A 19,115-nucleotide genomic window follows, 5' to 3' on the forward strand; every position below is an offset into this window, starting at 1 on the left:
CCATGCCCCTTTAAGAATGTTCATAACATTTTTAGATTCTTTAAGTTTATCACAGTACATGCCTTTCTGATCATTGTGGTCCGGGGGGGGGGGGGGGGGGGGTGATCAAATAAAGTAAAGATCGAAAAAAATATTAAATTTGCTTTTTGATATGCATGCATATATGAGTACAAATAATTATTTTGAAGTTCACAGCGCAGTTCAGAAAGAGGGGTATAAAGTTTGTCAAGCTGGCCACACGGTCAGTGGACGGTCGGGGAAAGCAGTGCTATTTATAAATACATTATGTGGGTCACATGCAGATTACTGACCAGGCAGTCCGACCCAGGTAAAATTTAGCCATTTTATCTTCATTTAAATGTCAAAGTAAACTCTACGTGCATAATTCAGTGTGCATTAAAATTTGTCTAAGATGATTGTCCTTGAGTAATCAAACTCATGACGATTCATCAACAGAACAATCTGACATCGACGACGATAAACTTCAGTGTAAACAAACCGTTCTTGCCTTAGGTTTATGGGTAACTGTATCAATTGTATTGGATGTGAAAAGGAACTGTTCATGGATCTGCCTTTCTAAATTCAGTCGTGCAGAAAGATTGGTAAGAACCTTATTTTAATGTAGAGCAGCATATGCATCAAACATGCTCCCATAATTATGTGTATGCATGACCTAGATGCAAACCCACGGTCGGTTTCGCTTCTCTTATCTGATGTAAGAGAAGCGAGACCGACCGTGGGTTTCCGACGATGTAGTATATGGTGCATAACTTTTGTCTTGCTAATATTTAAAATGAGATTTAATCTCAAATATACATTTACTCAGATGCTTTCTTCTGAGATCGTTCCATTTTTGTACTTGATGTCAAGTAGACACTGTCATCTAAAATAAACCGCTGTTGGATGCAGTGACCCGACACATCATTTGACGCTTACGTGCGCCCTTCTCCAGACGGTGACATGCCACTGATTGGCGGACATGTAAATTACAGTCCCGTAATGTTTCATTATTCTAAACGGGAAAATTAGATCTATTGCCCCAAAAATGTCCAAAGACGAGGGGACAGAAAAAGAGAAGGAGCAACACCCCCCCCCCCCGACGATAGCTACTTTTAACCGGTCTGCAGTGCACTTTTATCTGATTCTGAGCAGTTGCAGTGTCAAGGTTATAACGTTTACTTGATGTCTGTTAGATTGTTTGATTATTATGACAAAAATGTGTATGTTGTAAAATCGGTAAATAACAGAGGTTTATGATCATTGAGTTGTTTTCATTTGAAACTGATTTTAAATTCGAAATGTTTTGTATAGAACATATAAATGTAATTTAGATGTAGATCGATCTGTAACTCAACTTGACATGTTGTAGACATTTGGTTGACATGCATGTATTCACACCAGGCTTCGCAAATATAATGAAGTAAAATATGAACAGAAATAATTACATATCGAATCGTTCTCATACATGTAGAATAAGTAAAAATAATTGATTACAATGACTTCTTAATTCGAAAGTTGAATTAATGTGAAATAAATTGTCTATGGGAGAACAATTAGAGGGTTTAAACACTCCATTATTAACTATCATCAGTGTCGAATTCATCCTTTAAAAAGTATGAAATTCGAAATACAACTGGTTCACAAATTTCGACAATCGAATCATGTTTCCAATCGAATTTCAATGAAGAACTAGAAATTTTTTTCAAATCATGGATATCGCACGAATTTTCATGACCATGTGTTTCAATTGCTCGTGGTCCCGTGAATTTCTTAATCATTTTTTATTCACATTTAATTCAGCATCACTTAGCGAAAGAAGATTGGGGGGGGGGGGGGGGATAAGATAACGCACATGCCCATTTGATTTAGTCGGGAAATACAATTTCTATTTTTTTTTTCAATTGAATCAATCTAATAATGATGATCCAAGTTTGCTGAAGGACAAATTCTAACTGTATTCAGTTTTGAATATTTTGATAAACGATAAAACACTGAGCCATTTCAATCACAACCTAATGCGCTGTTAAAACGCTATTACTAGTATACATGTACGACTTTGGCCATAAATCTACGGACTTGTTTTATTTTTCTAACACTTTCAACTGTTGGTAATCAAAATGATATTTCAACGTATAGTGAGTCATCCTTCCACATTATTGTTTATTAAAATCATTTTGTTTTCCATTTGATTTTATAAAAACTAAGACAAAAATACGGAACATAGTCCCACTCTATAAAAGAAAACGCATTAAATTTCCAAAAATGACACTATTTGAAAGTTTTGATACCCATACGCAAGTTTAAATAAAAATATCTCAAGTATTTAACATATTAAAGAGTTGCAAATCGATGTTATGTTAAAAATACATTGTTTTGAATGATTTAAAAAAATATTAGATTTGTTTATATTTATATTTTCAGAGTCTTATCCGTCCTTACATAGGTATTTTACAATCCTTATCTACCCATCTTCTCTGACTTTGCCAACGATTTTGCTATAGCAGGCTCAGTTGAACATGTCCTTCACTAAAATGGACCCACCACCTTTGGTATGTGGTATTGACCAGGGAACTAGCAACACCAAAGTGTGTGTAAGTAATATTAAAAGTTTCGCCCGTCCGCCCCCCCCCCTCTCTCTTCTTCCACTCTCTCTCTCTCTCTCTCTCTCTCTCTCTCTCTCTCTCATATCTTTAATTATATGATATACGATTATGATAACACAGCTTCTAATTTTAGACAATGAAAATACTTGGAGCCTAGACTTGTTGGTTTGCCGATTTAGCCATTTCTTCGTTTCTTAATATAAAATAGTTCTGTTGACTATTTAGGTATTTGATAGCAATACAGGCGAGGTACTAGCGTCCAGTAGCATAGAGACAAAGAGGATAGAGCCAAAAGAAGGGTAAGGCCACCGCCTAATGCTATTCATTTTAATCATTTATGATAGCATTCTCATATTAATTAAGAGTTCTGGTTTCTATTATTATTAACGAAGGGAAAATAATATTACTGTACTAAGGTATCATTATTATCATTTGTAATTATTCCAAAGTTTTCGGCTGTTCATGATGAATGTACATTCAAGCTGATATAGATGTTCTCATTAATCATATAACCCCAGACCAAAAAACAAATGAAGTTTTGTGGTTAGGTGATAATCAAAATAATATACACATGTAAGTACACACTACACAGTCATACCTATCCTCTAGATGGACGGAGATGGACCCCTTATATGTTTTGGAGACAGTGGTGAACGGCATTGAAATCGTTGCCCAGCAACTCAAAGACAAAAATATCAGCATAAAGCAAGTCAAATGTACTCATATTTCTTATTATTCATTTTTTTCTTCCATTTTTTAAAAAAGTATTAAGTTACTTTAGTGAATTTTATGTGATATTTAGTCCTTACATTTATGTTATCTGTGAAATAGTTTTTACTGTTTGCTTTCTACACAGGTTTAGGAATCACAAACCAGATGCTGACCTTTCTGTCCTGGAGCAGAAAAACAGGCAAACCTTTCTACAACGCTATTGGTAAAATCTCACAAAAATAACTTTTTGTAACAATGTTTATAAGTAGTATCTTTACATTCCACAAAGATTTTACGAAGTAAACGAAAACTCTTACATCATATTCAACACATAAATCTTCTACATTTTCTTAGGTATATTCAAAAATCGAATGAAATGCCATGATACTGAATGAATTACTACTTAGTCGTAAGTAAAATCTCCAAATCCAAACAAATTTTCTACAAAACACAGAATACATTGTAAATGTTCTATCATAGCTGCAGATCTGTAGCTCTCTGTTTGAAAAAATTCGGATAGGCAAACCAGAGAGCTACAGTTCCAAGCGTTGTAAAAACCTCCGATTTACGCCGCCGTTTTTGTGTCGCTCGCTTCGGGAATTATATCCGACTTTAAAGGCATTCAACCGCCTAAAAAATAAATTGGATTTATTAATTAAACATATAGTTTACCCTAACTCTGCTAACTTTGTTTTCCTTTCAATGGTTCACAACCAGAGTTGTGGTCAATTACTTTGAAAAGTAATTAATTACTTTCAAATACATTGAGAATTTTATCAATTACTTGCAATTACAATTACATTGATTTTTTTAGATGTAATTAATTACTCCCAATTACTTTGATAAATGTAATTAATTACATTTCAAATACTTTAGTTTTATTTTTTTAAATCTTGAGAACATATACATATATATTAACAGCATTAAGATATACAGAGCTTTATGTATAAGGTTATGTTTTTAAAGGTTGTATAGTTCAGTTCAAATCAGATTTCTTGAAAATTTCTAGAAAAAAATTCTTTAACATAATTAAAATTCATTAAGTACCACTGAGTTCATTTTTGGTTCTGAATAATATTTTCTCTATAGTGAATTAATTTTTATTCACATATTAAAACTATGTTTATTCAGAAATTACAACTTTCAGCAGTACAGCATTCATGTATCAGTATATAAATAATAATTGTTATAATTCACAAGAATGAGATATTTCGACTCCCTTAAGTCTAAAATCAATGGGGGTTCTTGGGTATTAGAGGAGTTAACACCTCCACAAAATTAGATCTTTACCTATTGCCCTGGGCAGTGTGTTATGCTGTATAAAAATATGAAACATTATGGGACATTTAATTATTGTATAAACAAAAGTCCATGCCAAATATGTATAAAATCTATTTATCATTATAAGACACTTTTTATATTTCAAACTTGGAAAAAAGTAATTGAGATGTAATTGAAAAGTAATTGAAAATACACAATATTTTTGGAATGTATTTAAATACATTCAATTACTTGTAATTGAAGACAGACTCAATTACAAATTACTTTCAATTACTTTGAAAAATGTAATTAATTACACTCAATTACAAATACTTTTTTCAATTACCCCATCCCTGTTCACAACGGCCATCCTTCGCCTTGGAATATCATCGTTTTAAAAAACTCGCCTTATGACAGCCATGTTTACCTAGTAGCGAGATCTCGGGTGCGTCGATTTACCCAAATGGACCCAAATGGCGATTAAAGTGGAAAACAATTATAATAAAATCCTTATTACTAATATTATCACTTGTTTTATGTCATTCTATGGGGTTGTTAGCCGTTATTAAGAAAAATAAAGACCCAAATGGCGATTCAAGCGGAAAACAATTATAATAAAATCCTCATAATTTAGGGAAATTTGGAAAAATAAAAGCCGAAGGTCCAAAACAATAATTAAAATCATTTCAGTTTATCTTTAAAAATTGTTTTTGAAAAATAAAGATGAGCATTTTATCTCGATTTGTTAAAGTATATAATGTATGTAATTATATTCAAATAATATAAATATATATATTATATAATAATAAAACAACTTTTTAAAATAATTTTAATTATTGTTATGGACCTTCGGCTTTTATTTTTCCAAATTTCCCTAAATTATGAGGATTTTATTATAATTGTTTTCCGCTTGAATTTGGGTCCATTTGGGTAAATCGACGCACCCGAGATCTCGCTACTAGGTAAACATGGCTGTCATAAGGCGAGTTTTTTTTTAAAACGATGACATTCCAAGGCGAAGGATGGCCGTTGTGAACCATTGAAAGGAAAACAAAGTTAGCAGAGTTAGGGTAAACTATATGTTTAATTAATAAATCCAATTTTTTAGGCGGTTGAATGCTTTTAAAGTCGGATATAATTCCCGAAGCGAGCGACACAAAAACGGCGGCGTAAATCGGAGGTTTTTACAACGCTTGGAACTGTAGCTCTCTGGTTTGTCTATCCGAATTTTTTCAACCAGAGAGCTACAGATCTGCAGCTAGTTCTATCAGTGACAAACGGAAATGAAATTAATCTAATTATATTACTCATCTTCACGCTGTGCAAGCGACTACTTGTAATACTAGTAACAGCTGAAAATGACTGAAAATTATATGTATTCAGATAAATGTATTTCGTATGTAGTTTATCACTGTAGATAAAATATAAACAATAAATACAGCATTAACATACGAATAGTTTATTCAAAAAAGAAATGCTGATACCTTTTAATAGAATGGTGTGACATTCGAGTTCGCGACGATAACGAAAGAGAACTGGATAAACTGCCGGGAAGAAACAAGGACCATTTTAGAGTAAGAACTGTACATTACCTTACAATTTGATTCCTTATGATCAAATTATTCAGTCAGAATAAAGCTGTCAGGGACAATTCAAACAATAGTTTTCTTTTTTTTCTATGAATTTAGCATTAATTCCAGTAAAAAAAATGAATAAATGTATATACCCGCATGAGCAGCAAAGAAAGTATTATATGGTTAACATTAATTTTTACACCTCCTTGAGTCTCTATGATTCAGCCTTATCATATCCACCCATCCATTAATTCGTCAGGGTAAGACGATTGTGAATAATCAAATAACTTGTAGTTGTGTTGATTAGAAAACCACTGGACTGCCTTTGAGTTCGTTGTTTTGGTACACCAAAATCCCCTGGGTTCTCACCAATGTCCCCGGTGTAAAGGAAGCAATTGAAGAGGGCACCTGTTACATCGGTACAATTAACACCTGGATATTATGGGTATGTAAATGTTGTTTTAAATTGCATTCAATTATTTCAGAGTGCCAATGGAACAAATATTAATAAACGCAACTTAACCTACCTAAGAAATTAAATAAACCCACCCATTTTCGTATTATGATGTACGGCATACATTATATATTTTTAGAAGATGCATTTCTAACAGAAATCATTGTGATTACTATTTTCGCACCATACTGGTTTAGAATCTGACGGGCGGATTGGATGGGGGTGTTTATTGTACAGACGTCACCAATGGACAGATCACGGGATTGTTCAATCTGGAAACATGTACCTGGGACCCAGAGTTGTGCAGGTAATACTTTAGTATAATATGTAAATAATAGGTACTTGTTAAAATTAACAAATTGATAAATCTACTTTTACAATTTTATTTTTTGAAATTGTGATAATCAGTTAAAAAGATTTCTTTTTTTTTTGGTAGCTACTTTAAGATTCCTCATCATTTGTTCGCCGAGGTGAAGAGTACATCGGAAATTTACGGATATGTCAAAACTGGAGCTCTCGCAGGAGTGCCCATCTCGGGGGTTCGTGTTTTTGTGTCATATTGTAAACAAGACATCAGATATATATCCCTTTATAATTATAAAGTTTTAATCTTGAACTTTAACGCATTAAATTAATTTATGGATTCCGTCCTTGGAAACCATTGCAACACAATGGTTAAAATGTTTGGGCTGTTTCAATTTCAGCCAACTCTACTCTCTACTCCTGCATGTATTTGTAGATGATAGGAGATCAGATGGCGGGTACTGTTGGACAGTTGTGTTTTAAGACGGGACAGTCCAAATGCACGTAAGAGACATACATCTTTTACTTATTTTTCAATATACATTTTATTAAAAGACCATAACCCTCTCTATGACTCAAAAGAGGACCTGTTATTTATTGGGTATAACTTGATTAAAAAAACATGCAGTCTGTTACTTGAAATGAAAATAACGAAACGGAAAAATACTTAATGAGATCAAATTAAGCTTTCTTCTATGATCTATTTTATAAGGTATGGAACCGCAGGCTGCTTGAATATTAACACGGGTGCAAAGGTATGACTTCCGCTATGTTTTGAAATTCATTCAGTGTTATATATTTCTTGTTGTTTAACACCTGCTGAATTAAGAATTTTATAAGATAGAAATGCGTTATTGATAAAAGAAATGATACTCACATGATAGAGTTTAATTTTTTTTAGTGAATAATGAAATGATCCAAAATGTATAAATATATGAATATAGATATTGACGTGGTTAACAAAGCAGACTAATGGGACTATTAATGGTTTTTTTTATATTCAAAGGCCGTGTATTCTACCTGTGGAATGATGACGTCACCACTTTTTCAGCTTGGTGAATCGGCACCGGTTGTTTATAATCTGTGGGTAATGATAATTTTTTTCAATTAAAAAAAAACTAGTGAATAAATGAAAGCATTGTACTTTGGAGATTTTCAAATAAATTGAATCCTGATCATATTTAGATTCCATTCCTCTGTTCTAGGGTGCGGTAGAGGGTTGTGGACAGTTGATGAGGTGGCTGAGAGACAACCTCCAGATCGTTCAATCAGTGAATGAAATTGGTATTGATGTTTATAAACATAGAAATATTGTTCAGAGTATTTGATCTTTGTTTACAGTACAGAGTTTTTCTTATCAAATAAACGAAAAAATTATTGAATGTTGTACCAGTATTTTTAGAATATTTGATTCTTCATCTAAAAGAGGTTTGTTAATTTGTAGAGACACTTGCAGCCTCTGTTGATTCAACGCACGACTGCTTCTTTGTGCCTGCATTCGGGGGTCTGTTAAGTCCTTATTGGGAGGATGATGCAAGAGGGTAACCAATTACTATCCATAGTGAAAAGTTTAATTTGCTATACACAGACAAATATGTTGTTGTTGGACATACCAACTAGAATAAAGCAGGGTTTTGCTCGCATGGGCTGATGCAGCACTTTTGGTATTTGACCATTGCCGTTTTTAAGTGAATGTTTTTGAGTAAGGACATTGAGATAATATATTTTTCTTGTATACAGAACAATTGTGGGTATGACAAGTTACACTAGACGGGAACACATTTGTAGAGCAGCCCTGGAATCGACCTGCTTTATGGTCAAAGATGTAAGCCCTGTAGTTTAACCAAAATAACAGTTAACATGTAACTAAATGAAACAAACCTTCTTCCATATGCATTGTAATACTGCAAATTCTGTCGAATAAATAATGAGATTTTTTTTTTCATTCTTCATTATATGTATGATGACCGCTTTTAATAAGATGATAACGGGCGTGGAAGTCGACACTGGGTTTCCAATATCGGAATTATTAGTGGACGGCGGAATGACAGTTAACAATCTACTACTGCAACTACAGGCCAACTTTATCAACGAACCCGTCAGTATGGTCATTTTGCAGTGATGTATTATGAAATCATTCAGAGTTAAATAGTAGAATTAAAATTGGAAGTTGTTTGGTAACATCCAAGTGATGAAATCATCACTAGTCGAAATAAAGTGTTCAAATATTTAAATAGCATTTTTTCCGACTTGCACATATACACTGCTATTTCTTTGAATTTTGCACAAAAATGTATTACAGAGAAATTAATCATTTGGTAGAAGCTACTGATTCCTAATTCCTAATTCCTGAATTTTTCAAACTTGAATATGTCGTTTTGCCTTGAATTTTATGTTAATTTTCAATGCTAATTTGCAATTAGGGTTGGTCATAAAATACTTTTGTAGTTCGATCTTCTATAACTGAAGCGACATCTTTCGGAGCCGCATTGATGGCCGGGGCGGCAAAAGGAGTAGATATATTTCCAATTTCTGCAGACAAAATGAAATTGGATGTGACCTTTTCAATGCCATCTACTACGTTCACATCGTCAATGGCTGATAACGGTAAATATTACATTTTTGTTATTTCCACTCATGTGTACATGGTAATTGCTTGTTTTATTTCTTTCAACCCATATCAATGATACATAAAATAAAAAAACAACAATCATATAAAAACAAAGTCACGTAAGAAAAAGTAATATAACATCATGATGTAAAACGTTGAAGCATATTTGAGTAAAGTTCAAACAGAATTGCAAGGTATAGATTATTTTCTATAAATTAAGTTGAAACATCAAAATATGAAACTGCTGCACCCAAAAAAACTATTAAAATTATGGAATAATATTGATTTTTTTTTATGCAAAAGCAAATTAAATCTTGACTTTCCAGTGAAGTTGAATTTTCATATTATACGCAGAACGCCAGAGACTTTTCAAAAGATGGGATAAAGCCATAGAAAAGGCAAAGCACTGGGTCTCCGACTGATATACATGTACAACAGATGAACAGACTCTGTGACGTTTATTGCGAAGACTTTATTTCTTGAATTACTAGTGATAAACTCGTTCACTGTGAAAATTAATGTTAGCAAAGACGAGGCTGTCACGAATCTCTCAAAATTATCTAGAACGCGAATAAAAGTTGGTTTACAGTCATATTCTGATCTCTGCGATTCTAGTCGTCTTTTGTTTTTGTAGTATATGAAAGAGAAAGTACAGTGGTGCCAAACACCTGTGATGGACATGTAATTGGTTTTTTTTTTAAATCTTTTATCTATATGTAAATATTTATAATTAGTTCCAGCTAATTAAAAATATGATATCCCTTTCCTCTTTGAAAACATTTTTTATGATGGGAAATTTTATCGCATGAAATAACATCTTAAGTTAAAAACAAATTTATTGAAATTACATGTATCACACTTCGAAATAGTTCCCAGGACACCCCTAAAACCATGCATGTATAAAACCAAAGATGCTGACATGAACATCGTTATAACGTCACAGCACTGTACAAAAGACCATTTCCCTCAGTTTAGGTCTAAACTTTTTCTTTCTTTTTGAAGATGTCCTCCACTTCGCTGGTAGACGTCTCACTGTACCTGTCATTGTGCTTCTTCGATACAGCTGCTACTACTGCTAACGCCTGCAAAAAGCCAAAACAACTTATGAAAATACTAGTCTTTTTTTAAAGCCGATATGACAGCAATGTTTACTATTGGTCGAGTCAAATTCGATAATTTATCTGAATATATCGAATACAGTTAGTTGTATTACATCTATAGTTTCACGTTAGTTTCACGTTAAGAATTGGATTAATTTTGCAAAAATATAAAACAGTTCTATCGTGGGACGAGATAGTAAATAAAGTGAGTTTATTTAGCAAATTTTGGAACAGTATTAATACCGGTTTCATAAATCAAATTAAAAATTACTGTTATGATGACTATTTTGACTATTCAAAATTCAAACTAGCTAGACATTTAAAATAAGAATGTTACTCATAAATACAATGTAAAGGTTTATCTTTTAAAATGTTATGGAAATATTTGAATTAAACATTCAAATAGTTTTTCGTATGTTTCTTAATAAAATCGGTTATTTTGCATTCTAAAACAAACATAACCAATTCTAGATCTTCTCAGTTTTGAGCAAATTGCCCATGGATGAATGTACATGTTCCTTGAATTATCATATTTAAAAAAAGTTATGAAAGTTCTTCAAACTTATTGATTAGCACAGAATGACCAAAAATCAAGATAATTATTAATGAAAAGAGTTTTTAAATTATTTGATTCGGCCGAAGTTTTGACCAACGAGGCTGTATACTGATCCACACTAATGACAAAACACATACACTTAATTCATTGACCTTTCCTTAGTAGTTCATATGTACATGAATTTAAAAATCATAGTAGAATTTATAACAACATTTTAGAAATGCCGAGTTAATTTAGGTAATGTAATTTTTTTAGCAATGTTTAATATAATAACTCGCCTTGATGCCTTGATACAGGATTTCATTGTTTTGCAGTAAATCAAGAAAAATCGATGGAAATTAATACGCTTGAAATGTACCTCAACGACCATTACAGTAACCCCAACAGCGATGAAGATGATGTAGTAGGCACTCAAAGAAGTGTAGATGGCGTCATAACAACCCTTTCAAAAAATTGGATTTAAAAATGTTTTTAAAAAGTTCAACGATCAAATAAGACTAGACTAAATCAAGCAACAATTCAAATATTAGTACTCATTACCTTGGTATTATATCCGGATGTGACGCTGTCCGTACACGCCGTGTTAGTAAATGTTGAGTATGTTTCAGATGTGACACCAGTACAGCAAGATGTCGGAATGTGTTTACTTCCGGCGGAACTGGAGGTTATCCATGCGGATGTATCAAAGTCATTGTTGATACCAGTCACCGCATTTACTCCACAACAAGACATCTAGGTGGATAGAAAACAGCAGATATTACGTAATTCATTTTACGAGCTGATTACATTTGGTACTTGTATCGACAACACCATTTGTTTAAGAAACTTTGATATTTCGTATTTTACAAAAGTGCTAACGACCAAATTGCTCACCTTTGCCCTATTAGGGATAACACTTAAGTTAACGTACAAAGATTCCATGAAATTATTTGATCAAAACTACTACATATACACCGTAATACTTTAATTAATCTGTTTAATTATAATCTAATGACACCGTATAGAAACCTTATTTACTGTATGAAGAATGTGCATTTGCCAATTTGGTCATAAAGGCATATGTTGGAAAAGATTTATTGTAAAACGATGCCAACGGTCTATTCTCCAAAAGTAATGGACAAAAGTGACTAAATTTTCTGTGTGATAGTAGGAGTAGTTTATTGGTGTATACATTACATACATTGCCATAGCATACAATTTAACAGTACTTTACAATAATTGTGGGTACAGGTGGGAGGCAGGTTATATAAATATATATAAAAGGTATAAAGTGGATGAAAAAATATCAAAAAGACCAACAAAGCAGTAGCTATATATAAACTTAATTTACGCTTATTCACGTCTGATGGTAAAGTTGTCCATCTTATTAAAAGATTCGTACACATATTTACCCAGTTTATTTTAACATAAATATAGAATCAGAATTGAGTAAATCAATAAATTTTGTCATACTTGGTCGTACATAGAAGTATTTCTTTATATATAATTTCCTTAACTCCGTGTTAAAATCACACACCAAAACAAAATGGTATTCATCTTCGACATCGTTTGATTTACAATATATACATTTCCTTTCATTAATAGGACATTTTTTATCAAATCTACAAGATTCGATTCGTAGACGATGTGAAGATAATCTAAGTCTACTTAAGGCTTTCCTATGTTTATCATATAATATGTGATTTAGATACTCTGCCTGGTGTACAGGCAAGTTTAGATATTTAAATAGACGTAAAGGGTGAGCATTTTCAATTTCGACCCTTAAATTTTGGTTAAAACAATCTGACAATCTTTGCTCAAAATATACATAAAACATTTTTTCATTTACTGACTCAGGGTAATACGTACCACACATCACCGAAACCATTTGACAATAGGGTGTTCTTGACAAAAATAATCCAGCTTGATAACATGTTTTTCAGATCATAATCATAAATTGATTTCATAAGACAATTTTGGGAGCGTAAAACTTTAAACCAATACTTAATTATGCGTAATGTTCTAGTTAATAACAATGGTTTTCTTCCTAGTTCACAATATACTGCAGGGGTACATATAGATGTGATATATTGTACACGGGAAACGGAGAAAGGGTTTTCCTAAATGTATAACTTAATCTCCCATACGACATTTTGGGCAATTATAAGATATGAAATGATGATATTTTATTTTTTTCTTCCTTGTTCTTGAAATCTGGCACATACACATATAATAAATACACTAAAAACGCAAGGATCGTTTTGTTGAATAACGGAAAATGCAACCTTCTGTTGTTTGGGCGAGACTCTATATATCAATCATAGAGTGAAATTGCACTGTCTAGAAATCTTCACAATAGTGCAAAAGAAAGGTACTATGGAAAGTTTCAGTACTATGGAAGTTTCCTTTGAAATTGGCGAAATAGTTTTGCTTATATTTAACCTTGATGACCCACTGGTGAGGATAATCATGTTCGATTTGATGCTTACCAGCATAAACAAGTAGTTCCAGGAAGTTGAGGTTTCACTGGTCGTCAAGTCATCGGAGCCATAATTGTTCAGCAAAGAAACCAGGTTTGTCTTCATCCAGGTTTCCAACTGGAATAATCGGACACATATGAAATACTAGTAACAAAGGGATATCTTGCTGAAACTGAGAATTCAAGCTAGACTAAAGATCTAGAGCCATCCATTTTGAAGATATTAAATAATTGCATGTACGTATACGTGAATCAGCAATACAAGTTTACACACAAACTCAGTGAAGCTACAAGCATGTAGAAGTAAAAAGACAATGTCGTGTTAAAAGATTAAGTTTATGATGGTAAATACAAATATTGAGCGAGAAATAATCATGAAGGTGATACAGCTTGAGGAAAAAACCCATAATTATAAATAGCCATGATGGAGCTAAAATGATGATGATGATGATGATGATGATGATGATGATAATGATGATGATGATGCTGTTGATAGGTACACACAATAGGTTTAAATAGACATGCCGACAGAAAAAAGGATAGGGCTATAAGACACGAAGTCGGTAGAAAATAAGAAAATTTGGAACAATAGGCCACATCACTTGTATACACAACGTTTCCTTAATAATTTTTGTACCCCTTTTTCCCTCTAAACTTGCAATGCAGCTTCATTTACATCTTTGCTCAAAGGCATCGGGATGAAATTTAGGAAAATATTGCCATTTTATTTAAACAGTTTGCTTCCACTTGTTCTGAGAACTTAGTTGTGTGCCTAGTTCATCGGTTCTAAAGAAGGGGGAATGTGAAAAGATTACGGATAGACAGACGTAGGGACGCCAAAATTGTTGATTAGAAAGCTCTGTTCAGCTGTCGGATCAAGTTAATTATACTGACCTGATTAATTAATTGATATCCAATATGGAATATTTTTACAAAACACATGATCGTGGAGAAAGGTCATAAAAATATGATGTTGCAACCAATTAATTTTTATATATGCGTGGTTAAGTTTCCTTGCAACCTATAACTCTTTCATTTATTGCATAAACACTATGTACTTGGGTTTTATTATTATTTAATGCAAAAAACTATGTGCACTCGTGCACATTTTCATTGCTCATTTTCTTCTTAAGTTTCCATAAACTTACCTTAGAGTTGTTTTCAATCCACATGAAAACAGCAAATGCTTTTATGAGGAACAAAATCAGAACTATTCCTCCATACTGCAGATGAAAGTTGTAAAATAATTAAAATGCAATTCATACTCAAACTTGGTAAGCCAAGGGTTTCCGATACACTATTTTCCTTATACGAGGAAACGTGCTGTTAAGGAAACCCTTGGCTAGCGAAGATACTCATTATCGGCCGCAGGAGTGGTATATTTGTGGTTGTTTGGAAAGTGCACATAGGGAATTGAGATGTTATTTTTCTTGTCTCTATAGAATATATATTAATGCATAACAATTGTAAAACCTCATGAATAAAATATAATAAAATTGCTGAATGTCAAATTAATACGATTTCTAAAATAATATTACATGTATATTTTTTCATACATAATTTTTAAAAGATTTTAACCAGAGATTCTCACTGTGGCATTGTACTGCCATCACTTGTCGGATGATTATGTCGACTTATGTCGTCAAATATCATGATGACAAGTAGATAACAGTGTAAACAAAAGAATTCAAGTGATGGTATTCTAATTATGCCATCATAAATAATAGATAATACATTTTACGGTTTGAATTCAAGTGATTCTAGTTATGCCACCATAGATAATACATTTCACGGTTTATCTGTACAGAATTTGAACCATTGGTTTACAGGCTTTGGGCAAATTACATTGTAAAGTAATGCACTACTCATTACACGGTTAAGTTATGCATTACCATTTACCATAACTTTGTGAAAATAATAATTTTAAAAAAAGTAAAGATGAATAAAGAGTTTTTGCAAATGTTTCAAACATAAAACACTCTTTAAGATATCCACAGGTTCATGTTCACTATCAGGTTCAACTTATACAAGATTGCTTAATGATCATCAAAGTTTCAAAGGTTTCATCGTTTAACTCATTATAATTATAATGAGAAAACCAAATTTTGCTTACTATGTCTAAATATGCAGGATTTCCAGAGCAAGCTCCGATGAGACCTAACAGACTGACTAAGATTACAAGCGTCCCGACGACTATGAGTGACACACAGAGTCCAATGATCATATCCCCAATGTTGATCCCTCCAAAGGTCAGCTGTTTCATCAGAGGAAGGACCTTACTGTTGACTACGTCATTGTTGGCCAGAATCAAGACCCCAGGGACAATCAGCGCAAGGCCAAATATCTACAGAGAAACAGAAAAACCTAAATTCATTTCTTATGGTACAAGCTGTAGTTTATTAATTCACAACATAGTCTTAAAGTTCATATACTGAGAATAATTAATTCAATCCTAGTAAATACAACAGAAATTACAACAATGATGCATAAATCAAATTAAAGATTGGGTAGCCCAAGACATATATTATCATGTCTTTCTTATTGTTGAAAAGTTAAACGAATTATTTTTATGGTGACGTGTACGTCGGTATTTCTATTCCTCACGTTTATGTCAAGTTATTTTTCAATAGTTATTGTGCCTAACAAGAAACCTTACACTGTTCTCCGCAGGGTTATTTCCTTTCAATTTACGAAGATATCAAATGTCGGCGTTTTTTCACTGAAAGTTTTTGATATTGATTTCGAATGCGAAGATCGAATATTTATAGATTTTTTTCACATAAAAAAAAGTTTTGTTTTTTCTTCCTCCAAACGCAAAAGTCTTAGACAAACCTTAGTTATTGCAATATGATTTGTAGATCCTATTTTTTCCTTATATGAACAATCTTACTGAAATATTAATTACTTTATTTAGAGTACCAATAACGAAACCAAAAAAATCACGTTATAGGCCTAAAGACTTAATATTTTAAAACTCTGAAAATAAGAAGAAATTGAAATTCGGTATCAAATAACCACTCTGTCAAGTAAATGAACAAAACAGATCCAAACAAACATTAAATTTTACCTAAATATAATCACTGGCAATGAATCAAATACATGTTCCTTAAATATATGCATACATGTATACATAGTCTTTCGTCTGACATTAAGAAATCAAGAGAAGAGATCGACCAGATAGGAAAATTAGTCGTGTATCCAAACAGTGAAAGAAACTTACCAAAAATATCACGTTGATGACTTTCAAAAAGATAGGGCCCCATTTTTCGGTGAAACACATCTTCTGTCCAGTATTCCAACCTTAAAATGGTTATAGTCTACTGTAAATTTTAGAACGAGCATGCATTTAAACCACTTTTAATCGTCTTAGATTAAGCAGGAATAACAAGGTGGGCATTCTGTATGTACCTTTACAAAACACATACATTCTTTTGTGGTATATTCATAGTTTAAATGGCAGTGAAATTTTTGATGAAATAGAATTTTACCCAGTATTTATTGCTGTGGTTGACCAATGTTCGCCAAATATGAAACTCTATACTTGATATCAAAAGCAACTGATCTTATTTTTACTGTGCTTTAATTAAACTGCAAAACACATACCCCTTTTTCAACAGAGAAAGAAATTTCCAATCAAATTATGAAATGTTAAAATTCTGAAGATTTCGACACCCGACGGAAAGGACAGAGATTTAAAGGGAAACTATTTTTACACGGACGAATTCATCATGTTTCCAAGAGCGGCAAACAAACTACCCTCAGATCGATAGATCTATTGTATTACTTTAAAAATTCATCGTGATCGCCTCGCTTTTGCATACTCATTGCAAAATCAAATATTTACACTGACAATCGAAGTCTTGATATAATTTTAAAATTTGCTTAAATGAGAAGTGTAATAACTTATTCACTTTCTGAAAGGCTATGCGGACAAAAAAATGTTACCGAGGTTCTACAATAGTCTTTAAAGGGTACCTGCAAAGGGTATAATCACAGTTTTAACTGAGATTTTTAAATCATGCATGCTTTGACAATAAAAAGCATTTTTAGAAATTTAGAATAAAAACAGAAAGTTAGAAACCGCAGCATGTTTCGAACTTATGGATCAAAGATGATGTTTTAACATTTTGTGCTTTGCTATAACGCAACAAAACTGCGAAAGAAGGAATTCTTAATAATTTTAATTAAGTGCGTCACAAAATTGGGCTCTCATTTATGGGGGTTTTATTTTGTTCTTCTATTGTCTCACATATTCATTTTATTTATCTGATTTTCCAGTTTGCTGATTCATCATTTGCTAACAATTTCAAATAACATGCCCATCTGAATTTTAAAAGGCTATATGTCAAAATGTATTAAAATATAAATTTCTAATGTATGTGTGTACTTCCATAAAAGAAAATAACTAAATTTCATCAGAATTTAACAATTACCAGTAAAGTGTTATTATTTTTGTTAGACAAAAAGGGTCGTACATGGTGAATATTTCTCTACAGGTGTAACTGGTTATCTGTGTAATGAAATATAAGCTAGTCCTTTTGCGGTTGAATATTAAAGTTTACACTTTTTTTTAGCTCACCTGAGCTGAAAGCTCACGTGAGCTATTCTGATCACATTTTGTCCGTCGTCCGTCTGTCCGTCCGTCCGTCTATAAACTTTTTACATTTTGAACTTCTTCTCTAAAACCGCTTATCCAATTTCAACCAAATTTGGCACAAAGCATCCCTATGGGAGGGCGAATATAAATTGCAAAAATAAAAGTCCGATCTGTATTCAAAGCGGAGAAAACCTTGAAACTGTAGAAAAAGGGGGGTGCATTTTAAAAAATCTTCTTCTCAAGAACTACTGATTCCAATTCAACGTAGTTTGGCATGAATTATCCTTATGGGAAGGAAAATGTAAATTGCAAAAATTAAGTGCTAATTCTATTTCAAATCTGAGTTATTACGAAAATAATAATAAAGGAAATGCGTGTTTCAATCAGTTTAATAGCTTCGGGTTCGGCATCCGGTATAATGGGTAGGCAAGACTTGGCCTGGGCAAAACAAAGATGGGCAGTTATTAATCTGCCAATCTCATTAAAATTTCAGGATATTTGATGGACCAGTATATTTGTATTCGCTGTAAATATTGCTGCAAAATAATGCGTATTTGGAATTGACGATTGTCGATCTGCCTTGGCTTTTATTTTGCCACGGCCCGGGTTTGCATACCCATTTTACCAAGACTCGTATTCCATACTTCTAAAACGAGGTTCTTTGTTTAAAGCAGCCATGACATTATGCGAAAAAGGGTAGATCTGACTACGATGAATTTGCTTGTCGTGCAACAGTTCGCGTATGAAGGGAAATTTTTTAACATGCAAAATATATTGTTGCCGATTTTGTGAAGTAAATTGAGGCTAAATACTTCAATGCGTTGACAGTTTTCACACATGACATTGGTGTTAGCTTGTTCTGATTTTCGTTTCGTTTTCATTATTTCT

The 19,115-nt window shown here is 32.7% G+C and overlaps 2 protein-coding genes across 4 annotated transcripts; one reads left to right on the top strand and one right to left on the bottom strand.

The window, feature by feature from the left end:
- Positions 1-224: 224 nt before the first annotated feature.
- LOC128156189 (glycerol kinase-like) lies at positions 225-10,116 on the top strand. 2 transcript variants are annotated; one of them, XM_052818237.1, is made up of 18 exons: positions 225-328; positions 2,422-2,591; positions 2,829-2,902; positions 3,213-3,319; positions 3,460-3,537; positions 6,069-6,148; positions 6,456-6,593; positions 6,800-6,909; positions 7,039-7,141; positions 7,342-7,409; positions 7,618-7,660; positions 7,912-7,992; positions 8,111-8,189; positions 8,350-8,446; positions 8,646-8,730; positions 8,887-9,007; positions 9,354-9,512; positions 9,871-10,116. In XM_052818237.1, the coding sequence occupies exons 2-18, from the start codon at positions 2,517-2,519 to the stop codon at positions 9,936-9,938; spliced, it is 1,566 nt and encodes a 521-aa protein (XP_052674197.1). In that variant the 5' UTR covers positions 225-328; positions 2,422-2,516; the 3' UTR covers positions 9,939-10,116. The 2 variants fall into 2 exon arrangements, with proteins under 2 accessions (XP_052674197.1, XP_052674196.1); XM_052818236.1 differs by lacking the exon at positions 225-328 and adding an exon at positions 396-602.
- LOC128156191 (tetraspanin-18-like) lies at positions 9,548-17,368 on the bottom strand. 2 transcript variants are annotated; one of them, XM_052818240.1, is made up of 8 exons: positions 17,234-17,368; positions 16,851-16,930; positions 15,744-15,974; positions 14,779-14,853; positions 13,641-13,748; positions 11,713-11,904; positions 11,531-11,614; positions 9,548-10,598 (listed from the first exon to the last, which is right to left on the bottom strand). In XM_052818240.1, the coding sequence occupies exons 2-8, from the start codon at positions 16,908-16,910 to the stop codon at positions 10,494-10,496; spliced, it is 855 nt and encodes a 284-aa protein (XP_052674200.1). In that variant the 5' UTR covers positions 16,911-16,930; positions 17,234-17,368; the 3' UTR covers positions 9,548-10,493. The 2 variants fall into 2 exon arrangements, with proteins under 2 accessions (XP_052674200.1, XP_052674199.1); XM_052818239.1 differs by lacking the exon at positions 17,234-17,368 and having other exon boundaries at positions 16,851-17,021.
- Positions 17,369-19,115: the final 1,747 nt, after the last annotated feature.

The sequence above is a fragment of the Crassostrea angulata genome, chromosome 7 (assembly GCF_025612915.1).
Source record: "Crassostrea angulata isolate pt1a10 chromosome 7, ASM2561291v2, whole genome shotgun sequence".
NCBI classification, from domain to species: Eukaryota; Metazoa; Mollusca; class Bivalvia; order Ostreida; family Ostreidae; genus Magallana; species Magallana angulata.

Bases quoted from the DNA above. Each gene is read 5' to 3' on its own strand.
- LOC128156189 (XM_052818237.1), top strand. From the start codon at position 2,517: ATGTCCTTCACTAAAATGGACCCACCACCTTTGGTATGTGGTATTGAC. The intron at 7,661-7,911 runs GTATGACTTCCG...TTATATTCAAAG, and splicing joins ATATTAACACGGGTGCAAAG to GCCGTGTATTCTACCTGTGG. The intron at 8,447-8,645 runs GTAACCAATTAC...TCTTGTATACAG, and splicing joins TGGGAGGATGATGCAAGAGG to AACAATTGTGGGTATGACAA.
- LOC128156191 (XM_052818240.1), bottom strand. From the start codon at position 16,910: ATGTGTTTCACCGAAAAATGGGGCCCTATCTTTTTGAAAGTCATCAAC. The intron at 14,854-15,743 runs GTAAGCAAAATT...TTTCATCTGCAG, and splicing joins ATCCTGCATATTTAGACATA to TATGGAGGAATAGTTCTGAT. The intron at 11,615-11,712 runs GTAATGAGTACT...ATTTTTTGAAAG, and splicing joins CATCCGGATATAATACCAAG to GGTTGTTATGACGCCATCTA.